This window comes from Staurois parvus, unplaced genomic scaffold (genome assembly GCF_062004578.1).
Source record: "Staurois parvus isolate SC_StPar_1 unplaced genomic scaffold, SC_StPar_1.0 ptg000205l, whole genome shotgun sequence".
In the NCBI taxonomy this organism is placed as follows: domain Eukaryota; kingdom Metazoa; phylum Chordata; class Amphibia; order Anura; family Ranidae; genus Staurois; species Staurois parvus.
The window spans coordinates 1146494-1161531 of NW_028318001.1; the positions used below are offsets into that span (position 1 = coordinate 1146494).

The following is a 15038-nucleotide window of genomic DNA, read 5'->3' on the forward strand; positions in this document are numbered from 1 at the left end:
TGAGAATCATGCTGACTGTTATTTACATCAATTATTTAGGTAAATGAGAAAAATATCATTTGCATAATAATTTGGAACAGGGTACACACACACACACACACACACACACACACACACACACACACACACACGCGATTCCAGCTCCCATGGTTTTGCCAGGAACACACTCATACACAATAAATCTCTATTGCTAGTATAGTGTCTGAACAGATCAATATATTTGATCAGATCAGCACTATACCAGCGTTCACACTAGTACAGTGTCCCCAAAAACGCAGCATAAGCAGGATCAGCCCCAGCACCTGCGTATAGCCCCTACGCTTACCCTCCCCCTCTACTCCCCGGCAAGTGCAGTGGTCAGTAGGTCACTGTCACTTGATACATTGCACACAAAACCGCAGTGTTCGCAGAATCAGGCCTGATCTCTACTAGCACTTGCCAGTAAAGTTTGATGATATGCATCAGAGTGCCAGTACTAGTGCCACGCTACCTTTTGGTGAACTGGCAAGCACCATTGGCCTAGTACATTCTGGTCTTCCACATACCAGCACAGCAATATCACTTGGTGACGCGGCGAGTCCCATAAGTACAGTACAAGCTGGTGCGGTGGCGAGCACAAGTATTGACACGCAACCACCAAGAATTTGCACACAGGCCCGTAGAGCCCCTAGTATCCTTCCAGATGTGCTTGCAAATCACGATTGGCAGCCCACAAATTCTGCAGCACCCATACTTCCCCCATTCACTGTCCAATCCGGAATTCAGGTGGAAACAGCAAATTTAACTACAGCCCTTGATTTTTTGGAGCTGTTTTTCACAGAATATCTGTATGCATTGATTGTGGATCAAAGCAATTTATATGCACAACAATTTATCGCCGCCAACCCTAATCCATACCTTGCAGACCATTCGCATGGAAACTAATTACGGTTTCCGAATTTACATTTTTTTTGGGCCTAACCCTCAACATGGGCATTACTAAAAAAACATGAATTGCAGTTGTATTGGTCCACAGACCCGATTCATCATATGCCCATGTTCTCTGCTGCCATGGCCAGGCATAGATATGAGAGTATAATGTGTTTTATGCATTTCAATGACAATACACTCTATCATCCGCCAGGTGACCCAGAATTTGACCGGCTGCACAAAATTCAGCCCCTCATAAATCACCTTAACCAAAAATTTGCACGTCTATACTCCCCAGCAAAAAAAATCTGCGTTGAGTCCCTCAATTTTTCTGGCCGCCTTGTATTCAAACAATTTCTCCCCTGCAAGATATGTGCCAGATATGGAGTCAAGATGTATAAGACCTGTGAGAGGGCAACAGGTTATACATATAAGTTTCGGATTTACGAGGGGAAAGATAGTCACATGGAGCCCCCCGGATGCCCAGACTACATGGGGAGTAGTGGCATGATAGTGTGGGACTTGGTGTCATCCTTTTTTCATATGGAGTACCACTTATACGTGGACAATTTTTATTCAAGCATGCCACTATTTAGACATTTGTACAATCTTGGAACTGGCGCATGTGGTACCGTGTGACCTAATGTGTGCCCACCATTAGAAGTGGGTAGATGGGGGGGGGCATGGCCAGCAGCGGACGGAGATGGCCGCTCACTGAGGGAGCTCTCAGAGCCGCCGAGTCCCGCAGCTCTCTATAGCGACAGGTGTCAGTGGGGAAACCCGCCAACAATAGCGGATGCGTTTCGTTCCTACTACTCTCAACTTTATAATCTTAAAGAGGACCCCAACACTCCTCAACCTAACCCTGAACTTATCCAAAAATTTTTGGATCCCTTAACACTGCCCAAGTTAGCGCACCAGAAACTAGACGGGCTTAACCAATCTATTTCGGAATCCCAGATTAGTAGGGCTATTAAAACACTGCCTAAAGGGAAATCCCCAGGGGCAGATGGCTTCTCTGCTGAACATTACCAAGAATTTCAACCCATTTTAGTGCCCCATCTTAAAAAGACTTATGACGCAGCTATATTGAACTCTGAATTCCCTTTGGAGATGCTAAAGACTATTATAGTTACATTACCCAAACCGGGGAAAGCCCCGGACCGGCCTCAAAATTTCAGGCCAATTTCACTTTTAAACACTGACCTTAAAATATACGCTAAAATCATAGCTAATCGCTTACTAAATATCACTCCCCTTCAAATTCAAGCAGACCAGGTGGGGTTTGTCAAGGGTCGCCAGGCAGCGGATGGCACCCGTAGGATTCTTAATTTGATGCACGTCGCGGAATCAAAGGGTCTCTAGGCTGTGTTTTTGGCGTTGGACGCCGAGAAAGCATTTGATAGGGTTCATTGGAGATATTTAGATGCTACTTTAACCAAATTTGGGATAATTGGCTTCATAAAGTCGGCCATTATGGCACTGTACACAGTTCCTTCTGTGCAGGTGTTCACGTCTAATGCCCTGTCGGCCCCTTTCAATATTTCCAATGGTACGAGACAAGGTTGCCCTTTATCCCCTATAAGTTTTTCATTAGTGATGGAACCTCTAGCGGAGGAAATTAGATCCAATCCATGGATCTCAGGTATCCAAGTAGCATCTACCTCCCATAAAATAAGCCTATTTGCGGACGATGTAATCCTTACGGTCACTGATCCGATGCAGTCTCTTACTGAAATCTCGAATTCCTTGGAGTCCTTTAGTGTGGTATCTTATTATAAACTCTATAGGCTTTCTCAAGGATAAATTTCCTTACCAGTGGACTAACAAAAAGTTGGACTACCTTGGCATTTGTATATCATCCCCGATTTCTCACACATTTAAGAATAACTTTGAAAAACTGTATCAATCTTCTCTGCTAGACATGCAAAGGCTTGACAAGTTCGAAACATCGTGGATAGGTAGAATAGCAGCATTTAAGATGTTAATCTTTCCTAAAATTCTGTATTATTTTAGAACGATCCCAATTCTCATCCCTCAAAACTATTTCTATAAGCTAGAGCTAGCTATCAAAAGATTTACATGGAAAGGAAAAAAAATGCGGATTCCATTCCTGGCCCTTACGAAACATATATCGAAATTAGGAATGGGGCTACCCGCATTACCCATATACTATTATGCAACACTTTTAGAGCAACGTCCGGCTTGGTTTGCGCCCACGGACAAATTGTGGGTGCAGATTGAACGGAATACGATTCCTAATAAAGACCTACAGGCCCTTGTCCTGGCTAGAGCGGTCTCATCTAAACTGATTACCTCTCTTTTATTATCTATTCCCGCCACGTTGGAAGCTTGGAATATGGGTTTAAGCTTAATGCCCGATTCCTTTCCTAAACTTCAAATTACTATTCCAATCTCGGAATATGAACATCTTATACCAAATCTAAATACTAAATTATTAAGAGACCTAGGATACAATACATTTGAGGAAATAAAACAACCAGTTCCGGGTACCGGGATGCACCCATACCTGCATATAAGGGGATTCCATGGTACTGGCCTAAATCCATGGTTGGAAATAGATCCTAAGTTATGGCATTTTATTAAAAATCCTGTCAAAATGAAAAACGTAATCTCCAAACTTTATAAACTTTTACATTATGATTGTGATGATTCTTCAATACCTAGTGTAGAACGATGGGAAAGGGATCTACAAACATCCTTTACAAGAAACGAATGGGAGGATGCCCTGAAAAGCAGTTTAAGTATATCTAATTGTACTAACCATTGGGATTGCTCCTTGAAGATAATGCACCGTAGTTACTTCACTCCATATAAATTATCTAAAATGTACCCTGACACACCCCCACTATGTTGGAGGGAATGTGGTGGGGAATATTCTTCACGTTTTGTGGTCATGTCCTTGTTTGAAAACATTCTGGATAGAGGTCTTCACACTTATCTCTATGGTGTCGGGCATAATTTCCCCTCCAACTCCACATTTAGCCCTCCTTAACCTCAAACTAAATTATTTTCCTAGTAAATATAGAACAATTATAGGTCATATTCTCATTGCTGCTAGACTGGCCATCACTTGTAGATGGAAATTGTCGAACTCCTCTTGTATATCAGAGGTTATTCGAAGGGTACAGACACACTATGTGTACGAGAGGGCATTGGCCTTGTGTCATTCTTCCATGGAAAAGTTTGATGCAAAATGGTTCCATTGGAAAGAGTTGTCCCCGACATTCACCATTACTATATAGAACCTTTTGTATGATAGCCATAATGGAAAATAGGATAACTTTGGTCACCTATTGTTCAGAAGGTTACTCTTTTATTCTTTCTCTTCTTTTCTTTTCCCAGTTGGATTCTGTTTTCTTCATCTTTTACTCTTTATCTGTTCCTTGTTATCATTTACTCAGGCTCAGACGGGCCCGCATTGCTGGGTCTCTGGAGAATGGATTCAGCAAATAGCTATGCATATACGATATGCTATGTTTTTGTACTTATTTTGTCTGGTAATATTCATTTTCTATAGTTGCTATCTTTGATTATGCACGCATGTCTTAGTCATGTATATATAATACAGTACAGAGAACAAGCAGTATTTCCTTCCTATTCTGAACCTGTATTGTGGCTGATATGTTTGTATATAAAACCTAATAAAAAAGATTTGAAAAGAAGTGGGTAGATGCAGGGCGGTATATTCTAATAGTAGGAATACCACACACTTTTTCGGGAAGCAATTTCTTCTCTTTTTTTCATTCCGCCCACAGGCTGCATACAAAAAAAAAAAAAAAAAAAAAAAGAGGAACATAGCATATATACCCAACAAGGACCAGCGACATACTGGTACATATCTGGACTTTGAATGGTTATACCAGGATGATGCCTACAGCCTTCAGGTGGCGATCATCTTTCATGTAAAAGCAATCCCAGTGGCTAATTAGCTGCAGGATTGCTTTTACAAGCAGCGGGAGATGATGCCCCTCATCCCCCGCTGCCTTACACGGCCTTCTTGGGCAGTCCCATACCATCATGGGAACCTGAGAAAGCAGCCGGTGTTTCTGAAAGCTGACCACAGAGCTGATTGGAGACCAAAATGGTGCCAATCATCTCTATAGTCTAAGAAATCGGAAGCTACGAGCATTTTATCACTTCAGTTTCGCAGGATAATCAGCGCCATTTGTAAATTGGGAAAGCATCTGATCACACCGATCTTGGTTTGATTGGAAAAGGCAAAGGAGATATCTAGAGTCGGATAGACCCCAGATTTCTCAAAAAAGAATATATGATAATGCCCATTGAAGTTATAGGGTATATTTGCATTCCCTGTGATAGCAGTAAAAGTGATCAAAAAAACAAAACAAAAAAAGGAACAGTGTAAAAAAAAAAAAAAAAAAAAAAAGCACCTTCGCCAGCCCACGCGTGCACCTGTGTGCGCAAGCGTTGACCCTGTGCCAGTATGTAAACAGCGGTTGCACCATGCATGTGAGGTATCAAGAGCAGTAATTCTAACACTAGACCTCCTCTGGAAATCTAAAATGGCATCTTGTAAAGGCTTTTAAAACGTTGCCTATGGATATTAAAAACGTATGCGGTTTGTTGCCATTGCACAGGCCATGCACAGTTTTAAAGTCTGTCATGTTTGGTATCTATTTACTCGGCATACCATCATCTTTTATATCTTACCAAATAATTGGCCAATATATTGTGTTTTTGTGCATTAAAAGTAAAAAAAAAGTTTATTGTTTTTTTTAAACTGCGTTTAAAAAATTGCTGCGCGAGTACTATGCGACATAAAAAATTGCAGCACCCACCATTTTATTCACTAGGGTGTTTGCTTTAAAAAATATATAATGTTTGGGGGGTTTAAATTCATTTCCTAGCAAAAAACACTGATTTTTTTTTCATGTAAACAAAAAGTATCAGAAAAGGCTTGATCTTCAGGTGGTTAGAAGAGTGAGTGATGTGTGGCATAAACTTCTAATGCCTCCACCCCCCAAAACGACCCCTTTTTGGAAAGTAGACACCCCAAACTATTTGCTGAGAGGCATATTGAATCAATAGAAGAATTTATTTTTTTCCAAGTTTTTTGGAAAATGACAAAAAAATTTTTAAATATATATATTTTTTTTTTTTTTACACGTTGTCACTTAAATGATTTATTGCTCACGCATGCCATGGATATATGTGGAATTACTCCCCAAAATATATTCTGCTACTTCTCCCAAGTATGAGAGTACCACATGTGAGAGATGTTTTGGCAGTCTAGCCAAGTACAGGACCCCAAAATCCAATAAGCACCTTCAGGCTTTTAAAGAGCTTTATTTCCTCATTACACTTCCTGACTACCTATCACAGTTTCAGAGGCCCTGAAATGCCAGGATAGCACCAACCCCCCCCCCCCCCCCTCCCAAATGACCCCTTTTTGAAAAATAGACACCCCAAGGAATTTGATAAGAAGCATGGTGAGCATTTTGCAAATCTAGTTTGTTGCCACAAGTTTCTGAAAAATGTAGAAAAAAAAACAAAAACATATTTTTCTTTTTTTTTAATATATATTTCAAAACTTTGTGAGAAAAAATGAGATCTGCAAAATACTCACCATGCCTTTTTTTAAATCACTTGGGGTGTCTACTGTCCAAAAAGGGGTCATTTGAGGAGGTTTGGTGCTATCCTGGCATTTTAGGACCTCTGAAATTGTGATAGGTAGTGAGGAAGTGAAATGAGGAAACTACGCACCTTCAGGCTTTCAAAATGGTCATTGGATTTCAGGCTCCCCTATGTGGCTACGCTCCCAAAAAATCTCACACATGTGGTATCCCCATACTCGGTAGAAGTAGCAGAATGTATTTTGGGGTGTAATTTCACATATACCCATGGCTTGTGCGAGAAATATATAATTTAAATGACAACTTTGTGTATAAAAAAAAAAAAAAGTTGTCGTCATTTTCCAGAAACTTGTGGAAAAAAATAAATCTTCCATGGACTCAATATGCCTCTCAGCAGATAGCTTAGGGTGTCTACTTTTCAAAAAGGGGTCATTTGGGGGTGTTTGTACTATCCTGGTATTTTTAACCAAAAACATGTAGCAGAATACATTTTGGCCTAAATTTATGACGGCATTTTAGTTTTTCTGGATATTTTTTATCACAGAAATGAGAAAATATTGTTTTTATTTTATTTTTTTTTTTCAAAACTTTTGTTTATAGCGCCAAAAATAAAAAGCGCACAGGTGATCAAATACCACCAAAAGAAAGCTCTATTTGTGTGAAAAAGGACATAAATTTCATTTATGTACCGTATTGCATGACCGTGCAATTGTCAAACTAGTGCAGCACTGTATAGCAAAAATGGCGTAAATTGCAGTATCTATACCATAGTTTGTAGACGCTATAACTTTCACACAACGCAATCAATGTACACTTATTTGGATTTTTTTTTACTAAAAACGTAGCAGAATACATTTTGGCCTAAATTTATAACTAACTTTGAGTTTATAGTCAAAAGTAAAAAATATTGTTTTTCTTCAAAATGTTCAGTCTTTTTTTGTTTATAGCGCGAAAAATAAAAAGTGCACAGGTGATCAACAGGTGTATAACGTGGCTTTAGGCAGTTTGGGATTACTTTATGATTAACAATAATAGAAAAAAACTCACCCACAGTACTGATCAGGCTCCAGAGCACGGGTCCCTTCCCTGCCAGAGACAAGAACACCTTAATGATTGACTTCCAGCAAGAGAACTGCATTTTTGGGCTATATTGTGGAAATGTGTCAATCTGGACAACCAGGAGACGCTCAAGAACAGGTGTGTATACTTCAGGTATCTGAAGAAGAAAATAACTATGTTAGCAAGAATGATACATTTTCACTGCAGAAAAATACACAATACCTAAAAAGGCAACAGCAGATGGAAACCACAAAACATTTGTTTTATATCCGCTTTGGGTTTTACTATATATCTATCCTGCAAAACAGGATTTTTTGTTACCGTAAAATCCCTTTCTCTGAGTTCATTGACGGACACAGCTTTTTCTTATTCGCCCCCATAGAGTAGGAGTAGGACACTAGGCAGAAAAAACAAACTTGGCAACGCTTAGCAAGTCCTAACTAGTATAAAACCCCCTCTCTGCTATACCAAGCTCTAATAGACCTAGTCCAGGGGTATCCAGCCAAGGCACCCATAATGTCTCGAATTTACCAGGGCATCCCCTATGCTGGGAAATATATTTTTCTAAGTGAAGGGTTTCACCTACTGAACGAATTAACCGTTTCAAGGAGGAAGGTTTCAAAGATTTCCAGTGAACCAAAATTAATTTATGTGCTAGAAAGAGGACTCTAGAAATTGCCTCAAGGGTGAATTCTCTGGGTTATATATCTGCCAGAATGCTCAACTGGCAGAATTTAAGGCCTAAAGGTATAGTAGCTTTTAATACAGAATGTATGCCAACCTCTCCCTTTCAATATTGATGAAGCTTGGGGTAGCGCCAAAGTAAATGGTCTCCATGGTCCCTCTTACATTTGGCACAGAAAGGATCAGGCTGGATACCCATTTTGTACAGGTGTAGTGGAGCATAATGAACTTGAAGGAGGATGCACAATTTTAACAATTTTGGGGACATGTTAAGAACAAGTGTTAACTGACACAAAAGCTTCTAGCCACTGATCCTTTGGCATAGGCCCCAAATCCTTCTCCCACTGTGTTGGAGTTCCCATGGGGTATTTGTTCAGATACTCAGACAGGAGCATGAAGTAACATTGTGAAACAGAGCCCTAAGATGACTCAGCTGCAGAAAGCAGGTCAAAGATTGGTGTTGGAGACAAACACAACTTGGCTGAATCCCCTTGTGCCCTAATGGCATGTCACAGTCGCACATTACACACATGTACGAAGGCAAAGAGAAGATTGCTTGCAACTCCGAAAAAGACAGCAAAACCCCATCTGTAAAAAGCTTGATGGGTATAGGTAACCCCCCAAACACCTCCCATCGACTACCCTGTAACAGTTTCCCCAATTCCACATAGGAGGCGTTGTGCCATAACAGGCTATATTTGGTGAACCACCTGACTCTCTAAAAGTGTCTGGATTTGTTCCAAATATTTTGGATAGGATTATTGGTTGGGAAATGTTTGCTGGTTTTGCCAAATGCTTCAGATTCAAGGCCCTTTGGAATAGACTCCCTATGTCTAAACGAAAGAAGTATCGAGGCCGAGGAGTCTAGATTAGGGGAATTAGGGTCTGCCAGGGGAGCATACAGCCTACCAAATGTTGCAGTTATACTGCTATAGAATAAAGCCAGGGTTTGAGGGGGGCAGGCCAATGTCTTTGGGTTGGTCCAACTGTTCCAACCAAACCTTAGGAGGATCTTTAGGTCCATAGTAAGTAGCAGAAAATTGAGTTTACCAGTCAGAAGTGGGATCACGGCTGCTGTATTAGGCAAAAAGTATAAAAACTGTGGCATTTTAATCAAATTAATTTTACCCACTAACAAAAGCTTTAACGTGCTCCAGATTTTCATTTTAAGCCTGAAGCAAGTGAGAAGTGTGACAAGATTAAGCTTACAAAGTCAAGGAGGACTGGGGAGATATGAACCCCAAGGTATATGAACTGAGAAGTAATCCGTATAGGGCAGGAAGGGGCCACTGGCTGACTCGAAACCCCATCCAACAATGTCAGAGACGATTCTGTCCAGTTTGGGTCCTTTCCAGGCCTGACCATTTAATGGAGTATGGTGTTCATGGCCACTTCCATGGATGATGTTGTATCGCCAAGCAACATCATATCATCGGCATGTAACATGATTTTTTTCCTGAAGGGGCTACAGGGGGGTTTGGGGCCCACTCCACCTTCGTTCCCACCCATCTGTTTGCCTGTGAGAAGCTGAGGGTTAAGGAGGCCTGTGAACCCCAGAGGGAAGTGGCCACCGAGATGAGGGGAGTGTCAGCCTAAGCCAGAATACCTATATGGCAGTAAGCGCCCCCCCATCCCCTTAGAAAATGGCCAAATACTTGATGTTCCTGGACAAAGAAGTGGCAATGCTGCTGTGCAGGCCTGTAGTCAGATGCTGAGCAGGCAGAGTGACCAAGTATCCCCATATTGTCTAGCTCAGAACTGCAAGACCTGTGTACTACAACAAGAAACCAATGTAAATGGCACATTTTTTTGAACCACTAATGATGCATGTCACCCCAGTACAAAACTGCCCAAAAAGAATTACCAGATACACAGGAAACACAGCCAGGGGGAATTGCCACATTACTCTGCTCCAACACAATGGCACTTACTAGTTGTTAGATGTACTGTGAACAAGCCTAATTGTTACCCATCACAGGGGGATGAGCCATGTGGGGGCTTTCAGGAACCTGACTCTCCTCCAGGGGAATAAGTGTTCTGAACCAGTAGAGTACCCTATCAGTGAGGCCACCACTGTACCCAGAAAACTGCTTCCCTCAGGTTCCAGCATCGACGGGCTGACATTATAAGCTGCTGGCACTCCTATATGCAGGGTACAGAGTCCCTCTTGGCCTGCTGACCATAGCGACCAATCCAGATATTGCCCACCAGGTTCTGCCCCAGGGGTGTAAGGTAAAAAGACCATGAGAGAGATCTTTAGATACACAGCGCGGCACATCCATCACCTAAGGACACTAGCACTAAACTGAGGCTTAGCTGAACTGGGAAAGGTTATACCTGCGCGGGTATTTCTGTCTTTTTCTGGACAGTGTCTATTCACTTGAAGGTGGCAGGACAACTCAGTTCATCATGAATGTTTAGTTTTGTGTCTTCAGATGTACAATTGGGAAACGTTTTATTTATTCACATCTCAGGTGCTGGATAGGGTTGCTCCCATCAAAGAAATCACTTTTAGTGATAGGACAGGCCATCCTCGAATACTTTCTAAGCAAGTGCAAATGGTGCTAGAGGGGCTGGTACGTCTAAATACTACTGTTACTGCTGCAGTAAAATTTATTGCTGCACTACAAATTAGGCTGACTGCCAAAGTCTCTTAAGTAGTCAAAAATAGGGCATGTCTACAGGAAATGAGCTACAACTACAATTATTGTGGAAGCAGAAGACATAGGCTTTGAAAGGCAGAAATGTCAAAAGAAAGAAAAAATCCAAGGGCTCAAAGATAAAGAAGAGTCAGAAAAAAGGGTAAAGGGAAGAAAATCAAAAGGGAAGGGCAACTTTAGGAGGAGGTTCTTTTAAAAAAAAATGTATATGTCAAGTGCGATGCTGAACATGGAGCCATGCAGAAAAGTACAGGTCATTTTTATGACCAAAAAAAGCAACAGCTAGAGCTTGCTTTAAAAAAACAAACAAAAAACTATCCTTTCACCATTCTATTATGCTCAAAGGCCACCTCAAGCCATCTCAGCACCCACTGTTTTGCTGGCTGAACTCTGGGTCTCATCAACTTCCTATGGTGACATTCGTAATCATGTGCAAGGCCACACTTCTTCTCTCAGTGTGCAGTTACTTTGTGAAAAGGTAGTTATGTATAAAATGATGTGAATTAGTTTGTGAATTATGTACATATACCATGAACCTTGGATTATGTTGAATAATGTACATCAATAAGAATTTGGACTCTAAAAACGTAAAATAACATTATGGGAATGGCTGTGATTTGTACATGAATACCTCCAATTCTTCTATTACTTCAATCACCGTAAAAAGCCCTGGTAGAGGACAAAGCACATCAGAGTAGAGGGACATGGTAGGGTCGTCTTTGTCACTTGTTCAGTAAGGTTTACTGAATTCTGACAGACGCGGACATATGTGTTTAGATGTAGAGCAGGGGTAGGCAACCTTTGAGAGGTGGAGATCTACCTCAACAATTTGTCAGTAGGGTAGAGGATGGTGTCAGAGCACAGGTTGGTGTCAGTATTTTTTTATTTTTATTATTTTATTTTTACAATATATATTTTGTTATTAGAATTTTTTTAATAGCCCCGTTGGGGAACTTTGGTGAAATATCAGTGGTCTAAAAAGACTCCTGATGTCTCACTTTTGAAACAGAGAAGTGAGATTGAGAACAGAGTGCTCAATCTTTGCAGCTTCAGCTGCACAGAATGAGTGAACAGGAAGAGTTCTCCCTGTTTATTCACTAACTAAAGCATAGCAAACAGTTTACTATGCTTCGGTCACGAATGAGCACAGTGAGTGATTGGTACTGATTGTTTACGGTGTTCATTCAGGAAAGGAGAGGCTGGTAAAGAACATATTTACCGTTCCCTTCCCTCGCTGTCAATCATGAAAGGATCCCCCGCAGCAGTCTGTAGGGAAGGGGAAGCTGGCAGTGCTGTGAGCTGAGTGGGGAAGGGGGGGGGTGGGGGGGGAGTCCAGGCAGCAGAAGGAAGAAGGAACCTGGATAAGAGGGGCAGAAGCTGACTGCCGGCAAAGGAGCAGGAGAAGATGGCTTTCAGCTGCTGCAGGAGGAAAATACAGAGGATTAGTTGTTGCCTCCATCCCTCTTGTCCAGATTCCAGGGGTCAGCAAGGAAGGGAAGCAATCTACCCATTGATGGGTTGCCAACCCCTGCTGTAGAGTCTTAGGTCTATATTAACTAGTTGCCGACCGCAGATAGCCGAATGACGGCTTCACTGCGGCCGGCCAGTTCTGGGTGGACGTCATATGACGTCCCCCCAGAACGCGCTCTCCTGCGCGCCCCAGGGGGCGCGCACCCGGCGATCTCCGTGATCGCTGTGTCCTACGGACACAGCTGATCACGAGATGTGGTAAAAGGCCGATCATACCGGCCTTTTACCACGTGATCAGCGGTGTCCAATGAAAGCTGATCACAGGGAAATGCAAGTGCCGGTTCTCGGCTGCACTTTCCTCACGCTGTCAGATCGTGAGGAAAGTACTGCCGAGAACCGGCAGTTGTCAGAGCGAGGATCGGCACCGATCATCAGGGCCACTGATGATCAGTGCCCTGATGATCGGTGCCCAGCAGTGCCACCCACAAGTTCCGCCCACCTGTGCCCAGCAGTCCGCCCACTAGCTCCGCCCACCTGTGCCCAGCAGTGCACCCACCTGTGCCCAGCAGTGCACCCACCTGTGCCACTCTGCAGTGTCACACACCTGTGCCCAGAAGTGCTACCTACCTGTGCCCACCAGTGCCACCCACCTGTGCCCACCAGTGCCACCCACCTGTGCCCACCAGTGCCACCCACCTGTGCCCACCCACCAGTGCTGCCCACCAGTGCCACCCACCAGTGCAGCCCAGCAGTGCTGCCAGTCAGTGCCACCAGTCAGTGCCCAGCGGTTGTGCCAGTCAGTGCCGCCAGTCAGTGCCCAGCAGTGATGCCAGTCAGTGCCATCTATCAGTACCCATCATCAGTGTCACCTATCAGTGCCGCCTATCAGTGCCGCCTATCCGCGACACCTCATTAGTGCTGCCTATCAGTGCCGCCTATCCGTGCCACCTCATTAGTACTGCCTATCAGTGCCCTTTAGTGCTGCCTATCAGTGCCCACCAGTGCCGCCTATCAGTGCCCATCAGTGCTGCCTCATCAACGCACATCAGTGAAGGAGAAAAAATACCTGTTTGAAAAATTTTATAATAGAAACAAAGAAACTTTTTTTTTCAAATTTTTTGCACTTTTTTAATTTATAGCGCAAAAAGTAAAGCGCCCAGTGGCGATTAAATACCACCAAAAGAAAGCTCTATTTGTGAGAAAAAAATGATCAAAATTTCATATGGGTACAATGTTGCATGACCGCGCAATTGTCAATCAAAGTGCGGCAGCGCTGAAAGCTGAAAATTGGCCTGGTAAGGAAGGGGGTATAAGTGCCTGGTAGGCAAGTGGTTAAAGGAGTGATCTGGGACTAGCAACAACAGAATTTGTAACAATTAATCTTAAAAGAAATTAGAAGTGCACTAAATACCGCTCTAAAAACCCAAGTTACACCTACAGGTAATTCTTTTCCAGGAATCTTTCAAGAAAGCATCTAGAAAAAAAGCTACTCCCCCTTTTTCAGGAAGCACTGCACCATACAGTCTTTAAAAGGCTGCGTCCATCCAGACCCTCCAGTTGTCTAAAGCAGTTTTTCTATTTTATCAGTCAAGGCACCATTTAAAATTATGCACACTTTTGAGACACCCTATTCTATAATGTAAAAACTAAACTAGAGTTTTACATAATGCAGCAACATCCACACACAAAAGACGCCGAAGTTTACAGGTGATTTATTCTTTCAAAGCAAATACACCCTTTGCACCCTGGTAATGACTAGTATTCCAATGCTTCTCTTCTCCCTAACTCCGCTAACGTGAACCCCTAATGTGACAAATTGCATATTTCCTTATAAATGTTGGCCTCACAAATATCTAACCTTAAATTACTTCAGGCCATAGGAATTTCATTGTAAGCTGACCATATGAACAAGCCAACCCACAAATCTCTCAGAAATGTGTGATTACTGTCCAAGTCCTTAAAAGGTGATATTGTTGCTTACGGGGGGAGTTCGCTGTCCATTCCTTACACACAAGTTTATATACACTACAGTTGTAGCTTGAAATATTGGTCTTGTCTCAGAGCTGCATTATGCATGAGTCTGTGCCATTCATCGGCCATGCCATTAAATAGAGGGACCCAAGGCAGAAACAGCAGCTTTAGTTAAATATTATTGTTATATTTTCTAATGTTATCTTTATCTGTAATTACTTATAAGTATTTGTGTGATCTCTTTGTACATATCGAATACAACCTCAAAAACGTAAAAACACAAAAATGGTACCAGAAGTGGAGTATTTGATCTGTGTAAACTGGAGATATGAATGATAGCAGTTACAGCGGCAGGATTGTGCTAGACAGGTTTAAAATTGTGTTTCTGTAATATAAACCATAGTACATTCAGAAAGCTTAGAAAATGCATCAGTTGTTTAGGTGGGGTAAGAGAAAGGTGTCAGACAATCGAACTGTGAGCCCACCTACAAGTTGGGTGCCCACGTCTGGACAGTAGAATCCCGTTGTTCACGAACTAAATAAATATGTAGTACCGACTTAATTGGTGGATCCTTGCCAGTCAGTGACGGAACTGGACTTGTCTGGCTTTGATACGAAGGTGGCAGCACAAGTAGGATGGTTGTGTTACCAAGCTCTCCTGGCTGAG

At 42.3% G+C, this 15038-nt stretch overlaps 1 protein-coding gene across 1 annotated transcript in view; it reads right to left on the reverse strand.

The window, feature by feature from the left end:
- PRKDC (protein kinase, DNA-activated, catalytic subunit) overlaps window positions 1-15038 on the reverse strand; it is a 378101-nt gene that overhangs the window by 313990 nt on the left and 49073 nt on the right. Inside the window, exon 13 of the mRNA XM_089678402.1 lies at window positions 7575-7743. Coding sequence (XP_089534528.1) covers window positions 7575-7743 — 169 coding nt within the window. The remainder of the gene's footprint in view (window positions 1-7574; window positions 7744-15038) is intronic.